The sequence below is a fragment of the Octopus bimaculoides genome, chromosome 1 (genome assembly GCF_046866305.1).
Source record: "Octopus bimaculoides isolate indiv1 chromosome 1, ASM4686630v1, whole genome shotgun sequence".
NCBI classification, from domain to species: domain Eukaryota; kingdom Metazoa; phylum Mollusca; class Cephalopoda; order Octopoda; family Octopodidae; genus Octopus; species Octopus bimaculoides.
The window spans coordinates 160,504,827-160,522,808 of record NC_142928.1 but is presented as its reverse complement, the minus strand read 5'-3'; the positions used below and the strand labels follow the sequence as shown (position 1 = coordinate 160,522,808).

The 17,982-nt window shown below is 35.6% G+C and overlaps 1 protein-coding gene across 1 annotated transcript in view; it reads right to left on the bottom strand.

The window, feature by feature from the left end:
• The window catches only part of LOC106881001 (dynein axonemal heavy chain 3), a 172,777-nt gene that overhangs the window by 25,763 nt on the left and 129,032 nt on the right, over positions 1-17,982 (bottom strand). The window contains exons 54-64 of the mRNA XM_052972117.2: positions 17,717-17,875; positions 17,113-17,184; positions 16,688-16,888; positions 14,034-14,189; positions 12,326-12,421; positions 10,351-10,455; positions 9,028-9,161; positions 7,576-7,747; positions 5,249-5,335; positions 3,216-3,332; positions 1,291-1,476 (exon numbers count right to left, since the gene is read on the bottom strand). Coding sequence (XP_052828077.1) covers positions 1,291-1,476; positions 3,216-3,332; positions 5,249-5,335; positions 7,576-7,747; positions 9,028-9,161; positions 10,351-10,455; positions 12,326-12,421; positions 14,034-14,189; positions 16,688-16,888; positions 17,113-17,184; positions 17,717-17,875 — 1,485 coding nt within the window. The remainder of the gene's footprint in view (positions 1-1,290; positions 1,477-3,215; positions 3,333-5,248; positions 5,336-7,575; positions 7,748-9,027; positions 9,162-10,350; positions 10,456-12,325; positions 12,422-14,033; positions 14,190-16,687; positions 16,889-17,112; positions 17,185-17,716; positions 17,876-17,982) is intronic.

The following is a 17,982-nucleotide window of genomic DNA, read 5'->3' as shown; positions in this document are numbered from 1 at the left end:
TTTATATATAATATTGTAAATTGATTAACTTTGATTGTTACTTGGAAAATCTCAGTTGGTCAAAGCTTTTCAACTTACTATATTACATATATAAGCCCCTACTGTATTTGTATTTAGTATGCAGAACATTTCCCTATAGAAGTGATACTCAAACAGACAAATACATTTTTTTTCCTTTTTTTTTTTTGACAAAGACATGAGGAAGGCAGCTCTTCTGAAAGATATTCTGACATAAAACTCATAGTCAAAATAGTATCAGCCATCTTGCAATGCTTGTTATTGGAATCTATTATGGTGACCAGCACTGGATTAATCATTAAGCAAAATAAGCACGCACTTAGAACATCAAGGGAAGGAGGGGCACCACAGAAATGGTAAGTGGTTTATGGCACAAAAGAAATCACAAAAGAAATCACATTTGCTAAAATAATATTTGGGTTGCCTTTATCTTTACTAGGTATAGATGCCGATGTGTTACCTAAGATTAATTTTGAGGATCTGATCAAAGACTTTGCAATTCAAAAAAGTAGAAGGAAACTTTTCAAATATAAATAAAGTGGAAGTGTACAAAAATAAACATTATTTTCCCTCTTACTGTTTTGTTTCATTTTCAAAAATAAAAATTTATTTTATGGTTTGTTATTGTTTATATTTTGAATTACACAATCTTTTATGGGAGCATCAAAGTCTTATAAGTGCTTAGGGTCATGATAGGTCTTAATCCAGCCCTGATAATGACTGAGAGTGACAAAAGTGTTGTAGAAGCTTTTGTCATTTAAATCCAATGATGTACTGATGTCTCACTACCATTTCACTTCTTGATCTATTTTGTATTTTATAAAGTTCTATGGCAATGGATGCATGGAGTGAAATGACATATCCACATACATGCAAGGATGAAAGTAATTCAGGCTGCATGTGTGATGGCTACCATCTGAGAAGATGAAAGAATTATGCATGTATGCATGTGTATATGAACATGTGGGAATGTTGATATTTAACTCAATGTTTAAGCAAAATAGTGCAGATATTGACATTCCTTTTTGACATTATGGTAGCTAACTTTCTGCTTTTGAAGACTTTTTTGATACAGAGGTCCCTTTCCTGAAAAACAAGTAAGTGTTGGTAATATGAAGAGCATCTGGTAGTAAGATCCTACCGCAAAAATAAATTCTTGTTCAAGCCATGGAAAAACAGACATTAGATACACAAATACCTTCCTACCTATTTACATTCATCCATCTGTTTGGACATTAGATGGATTGCAATGAATATTAACTGATGTTATACCTGTGAATTAGAGAGGACATCCAAGATCTTGTCTTCAATCTCTTTCAGTTGCCTTTTATTTTGAGCGCTTTCAATAATTAATTGATTCTTTTTCTCCTCCAGGTCAGGTTTTTCACGAGCAGCCACAATACCAAGTAACTGGTCTTCAAGTCCATTTGGAGTAATGACAAAATTGATCAGGGTTACCTGTTAAAAGTTAACACATACTGCATTTACTGAAATGGTTTTTTTATAAAAGCTTTTCACCCATTTCACTCCAGAAGGATATATATCTGCTGTATTTTTCAGTCTTTATACAGTATAAGCACAGGCGTGGCTGCATAGTAAGAAGCTTGCTTCTCAACCACCTGGTTTCAGGTTCAGTCCCACTGTGTGGCACCTTGGGCAAGTGTGTTCTATTATAGCCTTAGGTCAACCAAAGCCTTGTGAGTAGATTTGGTAGATGGAAAATGAAAGAAGCCCATTGTGTGTGTGTGTGTGCATGTGTGTATGTGTGTATGTGTGTATGAGTGTGTGTGTGTGTGTGTGTGTGTGTGTGCGTGTGTGTGCATGCATATGTGTCTTTGTATCTAAGTTTGTCCCCCCACCACCGTTTGACAACTGGTATTGGTGTATTTATGTCCCTGTAACTCAGCAGTTTCACAAAAGAGACTGAGAGAATAAGTACTATGCACCGCCCCCCCAAAAAAAATAAATAAAATAAATAAAATAAATGCTGACGTTGATTTGTTCAACTAAAAACCCCTTAAGGTGATGCCTCAGTGTGTGCCCAATCAAATGGCTGAAGCAAATAAAAGTTAACAGAATAGGCAATTTAAAAAGTTAACCAGCAACAGATGTTTAGTAATGAGGGAAATACTGTATAACTACTACAACTACTACTATGAGTAAACAGTCCATATTATCAATTCTTATTTCTTTACTGCCCACAAGGGGCTACACACAGAGGGGACAAACAAGGACAGACAAACGGATTAAGTCAATTACATCGACTCCAGTGCATAACTGGTACTTAATTTATCGACTCCGAAAGGATGAAAGGCAAAGTCGACCTCGGCGGAATTTGAACTCAGAACATAATGGCCGACGAAATACCGCTAAGCATTTCGCCCGGTGTGCTAACGTTTCTGCCAGCTCACCATATTTTCAATTCTATGACTGAAACTGTACATTAACTGTACATTGTACCAATATTGTTGGCAGAATTATTAGCATGCTGGGTGAAATGTTTAGCAGTATTTTGTCTGCCGTTACATTCTGAGTTCAAATTCCGCTGAGGTTGACTTCGCCTTTCATCCTTTCAGGGTTGATTAAATAAGTACCAGTTACACACTGGGGTTGATGTAATCAACATAATCCCTTTGTTTGTCCTTGTTTGTCCCCTCTATGTTTAGTCCCCTGTGGGCAATAAAGAAATAAGAAACCGAAAGAAGCCCACTGTGTACAGGGTGTGTATGCTATTTGAGGACAGATTTATGTTTATAGAAAAAAAAAATATTGTTAAACTACAGCTTGAGTAAACTTATAAATTTGATATAAATATTGAATGCCCTTTCACAAATTATATTGTTTGATACAGTTGTCAATAATTTATCTATGAAATCAAGAATTCTCATGGTAAAACTGTGTTAAAATCTCTATGGCTCTAACTTGCTAAGAATCAATAGACAAATACATCTAATACACAATTACAAGAGAACAAACTAGATGCAACAAAAGAAGCATTGATGTGGCTATTCAATCTGTTAAAAATAGCCAGATTTCTCCCTCTTACCTCTCTCTCTCAAAACATGTGAGGACAAATTAAATAATGTTAATATGACAGGACAGTTATGATAGGAATACCTTTGATCATAAATGCTTTTGATCAAGAGCTGAGGCTAAACAACAACAACACTAATAATACAAATTGTAAAAGTGATTACCTTGAGAGAAACCTCTGGTAAGTAGTGTGGATTTCGCAAGCAAGTTGTTAGGTAAAGCCTGAAATCTTTACTGTATTCCACAACACGGTCTCTAAACCTTACATAATCAACTCCTCTCTGTCAAATACATAGAAATATATGCACATAATATATATTTATACACACCCATATATTTATGTATGTTGGTTATATGAATATATTTATTGATTTAAACATCACACACATACATACACATACATGCACATATACACACATCAACGAGTGAATAAACAACAGAGGGTAGCATTCAGCACATGTAGCTGGGGTTGCATGCATAAGATGAATTTGACTCAGCTTCACAATAAAGTTTCATCCTATGTGCCCACCTTGTCAGATATTCAGAGGCAGAGTAGAAACTTAAAAAAAATTCACAATGGCTTCTAGTTGTTTAGTCCTCTATTAGTCAACTGTGGTCATGTGGTTGTAATACTATCAGAGCAAAAACAACAGTTATTTTGTTTATCTTTAAGTCCACATGTTGTAAACAAGATGTTGGTAGGATTCTGGAACCACATTGATGGTAGGCTGTAGTGTGATATATTCAGCAACATTAGTCTTTTGTAAAACATACTGCCCATTGTAGGGTAGGCATGTTCAGTGATCATTTGTGGAGTTTGAGGACATTAGGAGTAGCTTTCAACACAAGAAAGTTACTCCTGTTTCATGATGATTCCTGTTTTGTAAAAAAGGAAGGCAACCCACTGCTTGATGTATCTATGAAGTCACCAACCTCATTGAATTATTTGTCTTAGATATCTCAAAGAAACACACAGACCCTCATAATTCAGTCCTGTAAAGGGATGATGACCTGGTAATCACAAGTCATATGAATGGTCATGCCATGGATAAGTTCAGGAAGAGCCTGATGAAGATCTTCAAAGAAATTAGCCTAACTATAACATTTCCCACCAATTTGGTAAATGTCACCTTCCTGCCCCTACAGAAATCCCAATGAAGATACTAATTACAGCTGGGGATGATTTGAGCATTTATGAATAAAATCACACTCTTCAGTACAAGGCTAATTGATCATCAAACAGGAATATCTTCAACAGGGCAGCAGGGAATGACAACCAATAAGTTTAAGAGAAAGTTATACATAATACATGTATTCCTTCAAATGTAGTGATGGGAAAAATGCCACCCCTTTGTTCCACTTTATCTGGAGAATCTGAGACCATAGAAATGACTTCCTCCAATATCAAATGAAGTATCCTTGAAAAACAGAAAATAACTGATGTCACTTTGATGTCACCTCTATTAACCAGATGTGGTCACATGACCACATCTGACTAATAGAGGTGTAAACACTTAGAAGCCATTCTGAATTCCTTTCAAAGTCTCTACTCTAACTCCAAAGATCTGATGAGGCAAATAAGTGATGTGCCCATGAAACTTTTGGTACTATGAAAGTGAGTTAAATTTTTATGTATGAATGCATGCACACTACATAGTGTATTCAGGGATTTTGTTAGAAGTGGAGAGCACCACCATTAAAGTAAGGTATTCAACATGTCAAGTAGAGGGTATATTTGTATATTTATTTATTTTGTGACTCTTAAAGGATAAGCAGTGATGAATTTCAAGGGAATTCAAAGAGTTTACACACACACACACACATGTATGTGTGTGTGTGTGTGTGTGTGTGTATGTGTAAACATATGTGTATGTATATATGCAGTGTTAGTGCAGACATGGCTACATGGTTAAAAAATTTGCAAGAACATGGTTTGATTGGTTCCATTGCACAACATCCAGATTTACCACTGCCTTCTGAGGGATTTTGATGGAAATTGTTGGAAGCCTGTTCCGTGCGTTCAAGTGTGTGTGTGTGTGTGTGTGTGTGTGTGTGTGTGTGTGTGTGTGTGTGTGTGTGTGTGTGTGTGTGTGTGAGCTTGTGTGCTTTAGAAGCATGTTTGATTGAAGAATATAGTATGACATTGTGCATTGTAACACCTTTTTAGTTTTTACACTATTATATTGGAATAACTTACCTGCTTGAAAGTCTGCTTCAAAAGAATTGGTTCTAGAAGTGGATCAAGTTCTTCTCCAACATTTTCTAATAGACATGGACAACCAAACTAAGAAGGAAGATAAGAAATAAAAATGAAACCATTCTAATGAAGTTATTTTCTTGAAGTATTATCACAACATCTTCTGTTGTACCAGCACTGTCATCACCAACACTATTATCATCATCACTAGCGTTACCACCATGTTGTCAAAACGATCATTTTTCCATGATGACATATGCTAGCTATGTCTGTTATACTATATATGTGGTCTGATCAATAAGTATTCAGACTGTTGCCATAGTAACAAAGCTAAAGCACACAGGGTGAAGCTGCTTGGCAGAGATTGACCTTGAACTCGGCTGTGCATGTTTTAACATTCTAGCTCATTTCCACTGTTTACAACAGTGCTTGGAAGGAAGGTGTGTAGCGTGTAATTGTTGCATTGACCATGACAGAGAAAGTTGTCATGGCAATACCTGCTCAGAGGCCTATGCAAAGTTGCAGAAAGTGTATGGAGAGGAGTGCATGAGCTGCACACAAGTGTATGAGTGGTTTGAACGTTTCCAAGATGGCCAAAAAATGTTGCTATAGACAAACATTCCGGGAGACCTGTAACCAGCAGAACTATGAAAAACAGTGCAGATGTGAGGGGAAATCGTCGAATCACCATCCATGAGTTATCAGAGGATGTGCAGATAAGTTATGGTTCAGTTCAGTTGATTATCACTGAAGATTTGGGTATGAGACGCATGTCTGCCAAGTTTGTGCCAAAACTGCTTTCAACTGACCAAACTAACACTCAGGTTTCAGTTGTACAAAATCTCCTTGATTGTGTCGAGAACAATGAAAACTTTTTGAAAACTTTGAGTAGGCCTCTGAGCAGGTATCACCAAGCTTTTGGCAAAATTCAAGACAGTTCTCTGCCATGGTCATTGTGACAATCACATGTTACACACCTTCTTTCCAAGCACTGCTGTAAACAGTGGAACTGAGCTAGCACATTAAAACTTAGTGCGCTTGCACAGCAGAGTTCAAGGTCAATCTAAGCCAAGCGGTTTCACTCTGCATGCTTTAGCTTTGTTAATATGGCAAAAGTCCGGATACTTATTGATCAGACCATGTATTGCTACTTATTTCAGTTTCTTTTCATCTTATTGGCACAGCTCAAGGTTTTGAGATCTAACCTCTCTACTTTTTAGTGGTTCTTCCTCTACCTTGAGCATCCACATCCAACTGGAAAGAACACTTTTTTTTATATATCACTCATTCTTCCTTCACACCACTTATTCATACTGGTACAATCATCTCTTCTGAACTTGTTGGCTGTTGTTAGTGTCTCAGCACAGATGTACTCTGAGAATTATTGGGGGTTAATACACATCCAGTAAATCCTCTGCATTCATATCCCTATAAGGGACCTAAGAAATCTTCCACATTCTATTACTATTAACTTCCTATCATGCTGCATCATGAGGGAGCCATTATGCACATAACTGACCAGCTAGAAATAACAACCAAACATCCTTCAAATCACACACTATCTTGGAAAAAGGAAAACTTGTTGTAGACTATATCAACCTAAATATACAAAAAGTGAGGTCTGTCATAGCTAGAATACCTTTGACCAATATTCTGCTTCATTACAGTTGATCTGGAGTTAAACAACATCAGTAATAGTTACAGTACATTTATCAAATCTAAAGTGTTAGTTCTTAACCAGGTTATCAAAAATCTATGTATCTTTTGTGCCCCTATTGCTTACTCTATGTACAAAGGATTCAGTTTCTGTATATACCCATCAAGCAAGGCTATTTCCCATACAATATTAGGATCTTTGGCTTTTTACAACCAACTCTTAGTTTCTACTACAAACAAGCATCGTCTGTTACTAATTATTAGTTTCTACAACTAACTATTATTATCTGTAACTAGAATTTTCTGTTACTAGCTAGTAGTTTCTGTTACTAACTGGTACTTTCTGTATCTAATAAGTACTTTTCACAACTAACAAACTAGTACTTTCTATCACTAACTGGTAATGTCTGTCACTAACCAGTACTTTCTGTTAATAAATAGTACTTTCTACAACTAACTGTGTGTGAGCATGAGAAAAAGAGAGAAAAACAGAAAGGGTTAGAGAGAAAGTAGCAGAGAGAGGGAGGAAAAACTGCAGATTAGAAAGAGAAAGTGGAACAAGAAAAGGGAGAAATTACACACACACACACACACACACACACACATATATAGAGAGAGAGTTGGGGAGAGGTTTTTAGAAAGAATATTCAAAGCTCTGTAATGTTGTTTACCTGTAAGCAGTTCTCGATAATCCGGCCATAATTAGCATCAGTGTGTTTGGTGACTTGAAGTTTGTTGTGACATTCCATGTTCTTTATCCATTTGTTGGCTTGACCTTGAGGGTCAATTATTAATGGCCATCTTCCACAGTTGTCCACAATGATACCATTCTCCACTGAGTAGCTGAAACATTGATATCATCATTTTAACAATTTAGCATTGGTCAAAAGGATTATCTAAACAACATATTCTACACATTTTGTTATCTGTGAGGCGCATCATCCTCAGATATGACTTCCCATTTGTTCATCCTCATCTTTCTCCTCCACAGCTACTTTCTAATGTCAGTAAACTGTACTGTTTCATTCAGGACTCATGATCTATTTGTGTCATATACACATAGCAGTCTTTTGTTTGCATTCATTACCTAATGTTTTTAATGCCCAACTTCACTTTTAGATCATTTGTGCAAAGCCTTTCATTCAAATTGACCAGAATTTTGAATGAATTCAACCCACAACCAGCAGCAGTAGCAGCACTATCACCATCGTTACCCCACCTCCTCATATAAACCACTACCAGCATCAGCAGCAGCAGCATGCAGAATTTGTCAGCTTCTCAATTGACCAATATAACAAATGAAAAATTTAACGAAGTCACATGTTCTTCAGATACACAGTTATGCTTTCATTCCCCAAAGTAAGTAGCAGTTATGCCTAACACAATCTTAGATGTTTTATTTAATACAAATGAAATGGTTGAAGAAATGTGTTAGTGAGCTGTCATTTGAAAGGTCTTGTTATTTAAATCCATCATAGGCTTACTGTTGTGTGTGTGGATAGTGCACTTCATTCTACACATCTTAGTTTACATAGCTCTTGTTAATGGGTACCATAGCAGTTAAGAATGCTACCTAAGATAGGGTTGGCATTCCATCCTTGGTGAGATTAGTCACTTGACTTCTTATAGTCATAAATCAGACTTTAAGGACCAGTATTAGCCCTTAAAAATCCCTTTAGGGCTTAGGGAAATCATCATTGTTCTAGCATCCACATTTCCCTGCTTGTATGGGTCAGACGAAATTTGTCGAGGCAGATTTTCTATGGCCCGATGCCTTTCCAGTCACCAACCTTTTCCTCTTTCCAAGCTAGGTAACATCTACCATAGCCAGGCATGTTTTTCACAGAAGACTGGAAATGAATAACTTTGTTTGAATAATGATGCGTATTTATAACCATCTGGTGATATCTAGACAAAGGTATATACAAATACATATATATGACAAGCTTCTTTCAGTTTCTATCTACCAAATCCACTCATAATGACTTTGGTTGGCTTGGAACTATAGAAGAAGACACCGGCTAAAGGTGTTGCACAGTGGGGCTGAACCTAAGACCACATGGTTGGGAATTAAACCTCGCAACCACAAAGCTATACCAGAAATATTTATATACTTAAGTTACCTGTCAACTGGTAAACCAGCAATTTGCCATTCTCTGATTTTCAAAGGGTTTCCTAAAGTTTTGGACAATGAGAACTGAGCTGAAAGAGGAATCCCTTTCTTCTTGCAACATTTATACCATTCTTGGAGACATTCCTGAAGGGAAAAAGAAAAAATATAAGAAAAATCAGAAGAAAGTTTTTGAATATACATTTCTTTAATTTGAAGAGTACATGCACATAATATTTATATATACTTTATATGCACTTGCATGCAGTATTTAATATACAACACTTTAAATACAACACTTTTTTACTGCTTACTAAGAACCCATGAGAAAAATCTCTATATAATTAGTTGCACGACCTGCCAGAAATAGCAGCTAAATCTCTCAAAAAACCACCCTTTACTGACTTTTTTAAAAAGACATTAGATTATGTAATCTGAAATAAGCTATAGCTGAAAAGATGGGATGATCATGACCAGAATATCTCACATGATAGCTCAACTGGACCAAAGCTGTTCTAGGATTATAAAACAACAACCACAATACAGACCAATGAAAGAACCTTTGTATGATCATTCAACCCGCAAGAAATATCAGCTAAAACACTCTGATGCAACATCCTACTATTTTAATAAAGAAAGAAATAACGCATTGAATAATATAGTCGTCAATACATGACATGTAAGAAGGAATAGGTTGTTTATGACTGGAATGACTTTGATCCCTTGTCTACTTGATCAGGATTCAGCTGGAGTTAAACAACAACAACACTATACATAGCATAGTTAATCCATATTACTCCATGAGGAGCATAGGTTCAGTTTCCTGGTTTCTCTGTCATATATATTCCTCCCTGGATAGGACGCTGGTTCATCATAGAATTACTCATTTTTACCAGCTGAGTGGACTGGAGTAATGTGAAATGAAGTGTTTTGCTCATAGACACTTAGTCCAAGAATCAAAAATATGATCATATGACCATGAGTCCAACACCTTAACTACAAAGCCATGTGTCTCCATGACATAGAAATAGCAGTCAAATTTCCTAAAACTGCAGTCTACTGTCTTAGAAAAGGATGCATTTTGATAGCATAGTCATAGATATAGGTATGCCAAAAACTGTTAAAATATAAAAAAAAACAATAAACAGAGGGTAACCATGGGATGTTCCCAAGTTGGAATCCCTTTGATTTAAGGTCAGTTCAACTGAAGCTCATCTAAGAGTAAGCCACCATCACCACCACTCTTATCACCACTCTCATCATCATCATCATCATCATCATCATCAGTAGCAGCTGCAGCACATCATCACACCACTTACATATCCGTATATCTCACCTGTCTGTAAGAAGAGATGAAAGGACCAAGGTAGGCCACCACAGATGCTGACAGCAGGACATCTCCAATTATGTTATCATATGTGTTCGTTAAACTGTCTACTGCCTGACAATAGACAACATAATAATATGTTCACATTTATTAATCACAAAGAACAGGGGATCAACTCACAGCAGTGTATCAGTTAGTAAATATATAAGAAATGAGTTTTGTTTGATGATATACATACATGCATGTGTGTGTGTGTGTGTGTGTGTGTGTGTGTGTGTGTGTGCACGCGCGTGTATGTGTGTGTGTACACGTGCATGTGTACGTTTGTGTGTGTATGCGTGAATGTGTGCATATGTGTGTGTATGTGTGTAATAGTTAGGATGTATGCCTGTCTATTTTTTTTCTAATTCTTTGTAATATCCCTGTAGAGAAGTTGGAGGATCATTTCTAACCAAATCAATAAGGCCCTATCACTGGAAATTAGATACCAACAACAGGATAGAATTACATGCTGAACTGTCCCCCTCCCACCGTTTTGTCTATAGAATGACTTTACAGAATAATTATTAAATGGTAATTTTTGTTTTTATTTGAAAATCCCAACTCTATTAGAGAGTAATAATGGTTATAAGGGCAAATGTAGATATATAATCTGGGGAGAGAAGTCACGGTTTTGAAGTAGTTTACCATAGATGTTTTCTTGTTAATTTTAAAGAAAATATTCATCTCTGTTGGACAGTTGACCTCTATAACAATTGTTTCATCGGTTTATTTGTATGTATGTGTATTTATATATACTAATGATTGTTTTTATGCTATAATAAAAGCAATTTTATCTTAAACTGGAGGATTACTCAATACTTTTGGTTGAGTACAAATTTGTTATTCTTTAACAAGAATAGCATTAACAGTCACTTCGAAATTTTGACCAAGCCATCATCAGATGTGTGTATGTGTATACACATAGATGGAGAAATCTGTCTGTCTGTCTGTCTATCTATCTATCTATCTCTGTCTGTCTGTCTATATATATATATATATATATATATATATATATATATATATGTTTTCACTCATACATATGAACAAGAACATATGTGCCTATGCAGATTCTATAGAACTGGACAGTCACTTTGATATGTAAATATATTCATGATAAAAGACTACAGCAGTAAAAAGGAAGAAAGTTCTGTCATACAATATGAAACTGAAAATGTGAAAATGTTTGAACTCTAAGAGAAAATGGTAGGAAAGGATTGCTTTGTATAACCTGCTTTGACCTCCATCTCAGTTTTAAATGGAAATGTGAGTGGAGTAGGTTAGAAATGCACAAAAAGTGAAGTGGGACACTTGAGAAAATTCTCTTTCCTGGAATGGAAATGTGAGTGGAAACTAAATTAGAAATACACCAAATGAAAGTATGCTGTTTCCTAGAGAGATGTCGGTGGGTATAAATAAGGGCAGCATATATAGGAAGTAGAGTATTTCAAAAGAATTACATCAGGAATGAAGGCATGGATAAAAATTAGGAAACAAAATGAAATAGGAAACAAAATAAAATTTTTTGTTACCATATTTCTCTTGAAATACAATAACTTCCTTTCAATTTACTTTGAAAATGATGAAGAATTTAGTATAACTCTCAATACTAAATTGATATTTTGAGTATAAATTTACATAAAATTCTGATGAAAGGTTTTGATTTAGTTCTTTTAAAATAGGAAGTGCATAGTCTCAGGCAGGTTGGTGTCAAAAGAGTTAAGGGAAGGGATATGTCTCATCCTATAAATGTGCAATTTTAATGTAAGAAATATTGGTTTCTTAAACACCTAGGTTTCACTTTGATGTAGAGAGAAGTAAATCAAATTAGTGAAATGAATTTAAACGATAAAGGCACTTAATTTGTGAAATCTACTCCCCTTCTCAGTATAGCTGGAAGTCAGAAATCTAGAACAAGGTTATAGGGGAAAATGTAAAGTTCTACCTGTATCCACCGGTCATGTTCACCACCAAGGCCATTTATAAGTTTCTCTGCTCTTTCAAGTTTCACTTTTGTCAGTTCTATGTTGAATTCCAGATTCTTCAATGATGACAATAAACAACATCAATGACAATAACAACAATGGTAATGACAACTAATGAAAGCTTGTAAAAATGACTGTTTCAACCAACCTATTATAGTTGTATTAGTAATTAAAATAAATTTTGCAGCAGCCGTATGTTATCGATATCATTGTTGCCATTGTTATCAACATTAATCATTTTACATCTAGTTTTCCATTTGGACATAGGTAGGGATGCAATATGTCTATTTTAAAACTGGGATTGTTTATATATATGTTCATATACATACATTATATACTGGGCTCGATTAAGATCTATAGAGGCCCTAAACAGTTACAAGATTTTGGTGCACCCATATATATATGTAATTCAAAATATAAAACAATAATGAACAATAAAATGAATTTTTATTTTTTAAAATGAAACAAAACTAAGAGTAAGATGGAAAATAATGTTTATTTTTGTACACTTCCACTCTATTCATATTTGAAATTTTGCCTCCTACTTTTTTTAATTGCAAAGTCTTTGAATCAGATCCTCACCATGACACCATGAATACTCTGAAATGATATTTCCGATCATATAAACCACTTTGAATATCATTTTAACAAGTTTAAAGTGATTTCCTTTGTGCCATAAATCATTTACCATTTCTGTAGTACACCCACTTCCCTATAAGCATGTGCTCTAAGCACATGCTTATTTTGCTTTATGATTAATTCAGTGTTGATTACACACACACACACAACACACACACACACACACACACACACACACACACACACACACACACACTCTGATTTATTTCCCTTAGCTCATTTTTATTTATGTGTGTGTGTGTGTGTGTGTGTGTGTGTGTGTGGATATGTATGTACATACAGGCAAACAAGAACAAGATGAGAGAAATAACCAAGATGAACAATAATATATGGCTATAATGTTAAGGTATTTGCTTTACAGTATATGGTCTCAAGTGCATTGCCCCTGCATGGTACATTGGGCACATTTCAGCTACTATATTGTACATGTTACAGTATTGCCTTCTCTTATTTATTCCTCTCTGCAGACTACAGCACCAGGAAAATCACTTGCTCAATTATAACCTGGAATATTCTTGATAAAGTCCCTTCTTACTCACTCAGAGCTCATAACTGTCATCTTTGTCTCAGTGAGGAACTTCAAAAACTGTAACTGCTCTAACAAAAAACTTTAACTACAGTTGACATCAACAGAGCTTTCATTAATGCTATACTATATGTTGAACTAAAAGTTGTAATTATTTTACTGGAATTTCTAATGAAAGCAAAGAGACTACTTCTGTCTTGTGTGACAGCTGACCTCCATTCATCATCCACTAGTCACTATAACACTTAACAACAGCTGGGTGACAGATTCAATCATATGACTCAAATTGACCAATGAGAAGCACTCTCACTAATAAACCAGTACCAGTTAGGCTCATTTACAAGCTTTGACTGTTTCATCACTCAGTATTAAAGTATATGATAAACCAGACATGCTTTTAATGCTTGTGAAACTTTTACTAACACATATCTGAATCAATTGTGTGTGTGTGTGTGTGTGTGTGTGTGTGTGTGTGAGTGTGTGAGTGCATATATATATCTTACCTTTTTCTCCTGTTGTTTTATGTGTAAGTTTTGTTTCAAAGAATCCAGTTTAGCTTTCACATCCTTCAGTTCTTTCTGTTTCTTTCCAAGTTCACCCATTTGTTCTTTAAGAAATGTCTCAGCTACTGCTAAACTTTCTTTCTTGGGTGCTACAAACTGGAGAGATAAGTCAGTATTTGTGTGAGTGTGTGTATGTGTGTGTGTGTGTGTGTGTGTGTGTGTGTGTGTGTGTGTGTGTGTGTGTGTGTGTGTGTGTGTGTGTGTGTGTGTAAATACACACACACACACACACACACACACACACACACACTGTCATCAATATTTAACATCCATTTTCCATGCTGGCATGGGTTGGACAGTTTGACAAGAGCTGAAGTACCAGGGGACTGCACCAAGTTCCAACTGCTTTGGTATAGTATCCATGGCTGAATGCCCTTCCTAATGCCACCCACTTCACAAAGTGTACTAGGTGTATTTTATTGTGACACCAGCACTAGAGAGGATATGGGTGAGAGATTGATGAGAAAGAATGATGAATGTTAATACCAAATGGTTACCAGAAAGTTTAGGTTGAGTCTGTGAGATAAATGCAAATCTGATAGAATCCCTTAAGTATATACTTCAAGATGGCGAGAGAGCTGGGTTGATAAAGGTGAGAGGGAAAGTAGTACAACATTGGCAAAAGGGTCAGATAAGACTTGTAGTATTCCTAGTTACACCAGAAGCAATGTATGTGGAGTCAAAGAGATCCACTGTTATCCTTAGTCACTTTGACATTATAGAACAGTGACAAGGAGAAGAGGAGAGAGAGATTGAAGGGAAGGCAATTGAAGGGATAATGGTAAGAGCTACAGAGACATGGGTGACAAATTGTAGAAGTGAAAGACAGATGAGGGATAAGAAGGAAGTGTGATAAAAACAGCAAGTGACAGAGAAGTGAGTGATAGCATGTTAGAAGGAGATTGGCTATCAAGGAGGGCAAAGATTTATTTTATTAACCACTCACACACACACACACACACACACACACACACACACACACACACACACACACACACACACACAAACACTTGCATATATGCATTCTTGCATGTTCATATGTGCATGTACCTAAACCTACAAGCCTATATACACATATATCACATAGATACATATGTACAGAAGACCCCACAAATTTGACACCTATTTGGCCATGTCTAGACATGTACTAATGCACAAGGTATTTTGTCATCCATATAAGATGCAACAATTTTAGATCTGTCTTTATTACCCTGCCCCAAGTCCTCCTTGGTCTCCTTTTCTGCAGGTTCCATTCCCTTTGAGTGCATGGCATGTCTTTATACAGCTGTTCTCCTCCATACACTTTACTTGCCCATAACCATGCAGTCCTCTTTTTTGCATACTATTGGGTCATCCCATAAGTAATGTGGTTTTTTTTCAATTGCATGAACTAAAAGTCGGAGGGGGATGGGATAAACTACCTGCATCAACTTGCTAAAAAAGCAAGCAGTAATTTTACTTTGTACTTATTCTTAATGCAAGTTTTGAAGAGTGCAATTCGATTTTAATAGTTATTTTTTTCAAAGCTATAATGGAAGTGACAAAGGAGAATATTCAGCATGTTTTACTTTATGAGTTCAATAAAGGCAACAATGCAACGGAAAGTGTGAGGAATATTAATGCAGTATATGAGGGTTGGTCAATAAGCATAAGCCAGTCGCAACTGTGGTTCCAGAAATTCTAAGTCAGAAACTGCAGCCTAGAAGATGAGCCTCATCCTGGAAGATCTGTAGAGCTTGACAAGGACATCCTACAAACCCTGGTGGAACAAAATCCCATTGTAACTGTTGAGGAACAAGCAGAGAAGCTTGGATTTGGTCATTCAACCAGTCATCCAAGTCAGCACTAGAAGGAAAATGACCATCTTTCGTGTCAAGACAAAAGGTGTTCTTCCATCAGGATAATGCTTGGCCACATACAGCAAGGATGACATTCCAAAGGTTGGTGCAGTTTGAATGGGAAATGATGCCCATCCACCATATTAACTGGACATTGCCCCATCTGATTATCGTTTATTCTGCAGTCTTCAATTGCATTATTTATGGGATGGCCCAATATATTTGATTACTCATATGTTCAGTTTTCATGTATTACATACTCAGCAGAGTTTGTTAGCTGCATTTCTTCCTACACTTCTCAGAGATTGCTTCTTGAATGAACATTATTAAACACTTTGCTTCTTTTGTTGCACAGGATAAATATATGTATGTTATATATGTGTGAATTCCCCTGTTTTAAATAATTGAACTATTGGGTTGTCAGATAAATTTGTTGTTTTTCTATTCATTTTAATCCTTATTTTTCATCAATGGTCTTAGCAAATCAATCAATGATATATTCATCTCCATTGTTAACAGTTTTGTTGCCAACATTCCACTAGATTGTCTATGCCTTTTTTGACAGTAGAAATTATCAGATCTTCACTTAAAGAATTCATCAAACTACCTTTTTAGCTCCACAAACAAATTAAACTGACAACCCAATAATTTATCTAAATATATACTTAAATACAAAGATAATGGTTACAGTTTTTTTTAGAGTGAAATATGTTGTGTGTAAAATACAAATTGTAAAATAATTCAGCTTTTACTGACCTTAATGACACTGTCGTAAGCATCAATTGCTTTCACCCACTTACATAAACCTTCACAGGCAGAGGAGACATTTTTGATTATTGAAGGATCAAATTCTTTGTTAGAGATATACTTCTCACGGATCTTGTTAATTATTGCTGGAGGAATGTTGTCTTTGTCATAGTCTCTTAGTGAATCCAAGAATTTCATGTCACTAAGCATCTGAGAGAAAGAAAGGATTTGTAGTGGAAAGAACTGGATTACAACTTATGAGATTAAGATAACCAATAACAGTGTTTAAAACTAGCAAAAGTTGGAAAATCATGTAACTAGAGTAGTTACAACATGTAGATAAGGTTGTAACAATAATCATGATGATACCATCAACAATATCTGCATCAATATTTTCAACAACAAAAATATATACAACAACCATAACAGCTTACCTTCTTTGATGCAGTCCAGTAATCTTCTACTATTTTACCGTTCTGGTCAGTTTTCTTATCAGGCTTGATTCCCTAAAGAAGAAATTTGAAATATTTGGTTCTAAGGTTCTTGTGTATGTGACCACATGATTACAGAAGAATACATCATGATTTTGTGACATTTCTTGTTTTTTTTTAAAGGATTTGACTCCCCAAATAGATTTCAATTTAGCCATAGACATAGTTTGTCATCAAAAACATGTAATCATATATAATCACAAACATCCAACTATATCATTTACTTTAAAATATACCCAAGCAAAGAAATACAAGTAGCAATCATGTCATATACCAAATGCCTAACAATAAGAACCATCATATCATGTACCCAGGGGTTCTGGAGAGAAATTTTGTAAGGTGGCATTAGACAGTCATAGGATTAGGGATGGTAAAGTTCAAGGGCTCTGTAAGTTTTTTGTTGTTGAGGAAGATTGGAACCTGGCAGATAATCGTGGATTCCTTTTTGATTCAAAACTCTGGACTGATGAACTGGGTAATACCGTCTTCTTATAGGTTCTGTATGCATCTAAATTATACAATACATCCTACATTGTATCTATGTTACCTTCATTGTGCACACTGCTGCCATCACCAGTTTTACTCCTTGAGGTGGGTTTGTCATTGCTTTCACAATAGTGATATCATTTTGTTTCAGTGTATGTAGTGCTGCAACAGCAGTGTTAAAGGCAGGCATGGCCAGCTTCAGCTTTTCTTCACATTCATTCTGTAGAAAAAATAAGATTTAGGATATAATTTTACCTCATCATAAATATTTTTAAAACTTCAAAAATGTTTATAATTAGCAATTGAAGGAGAAATGAGTAATGCCTG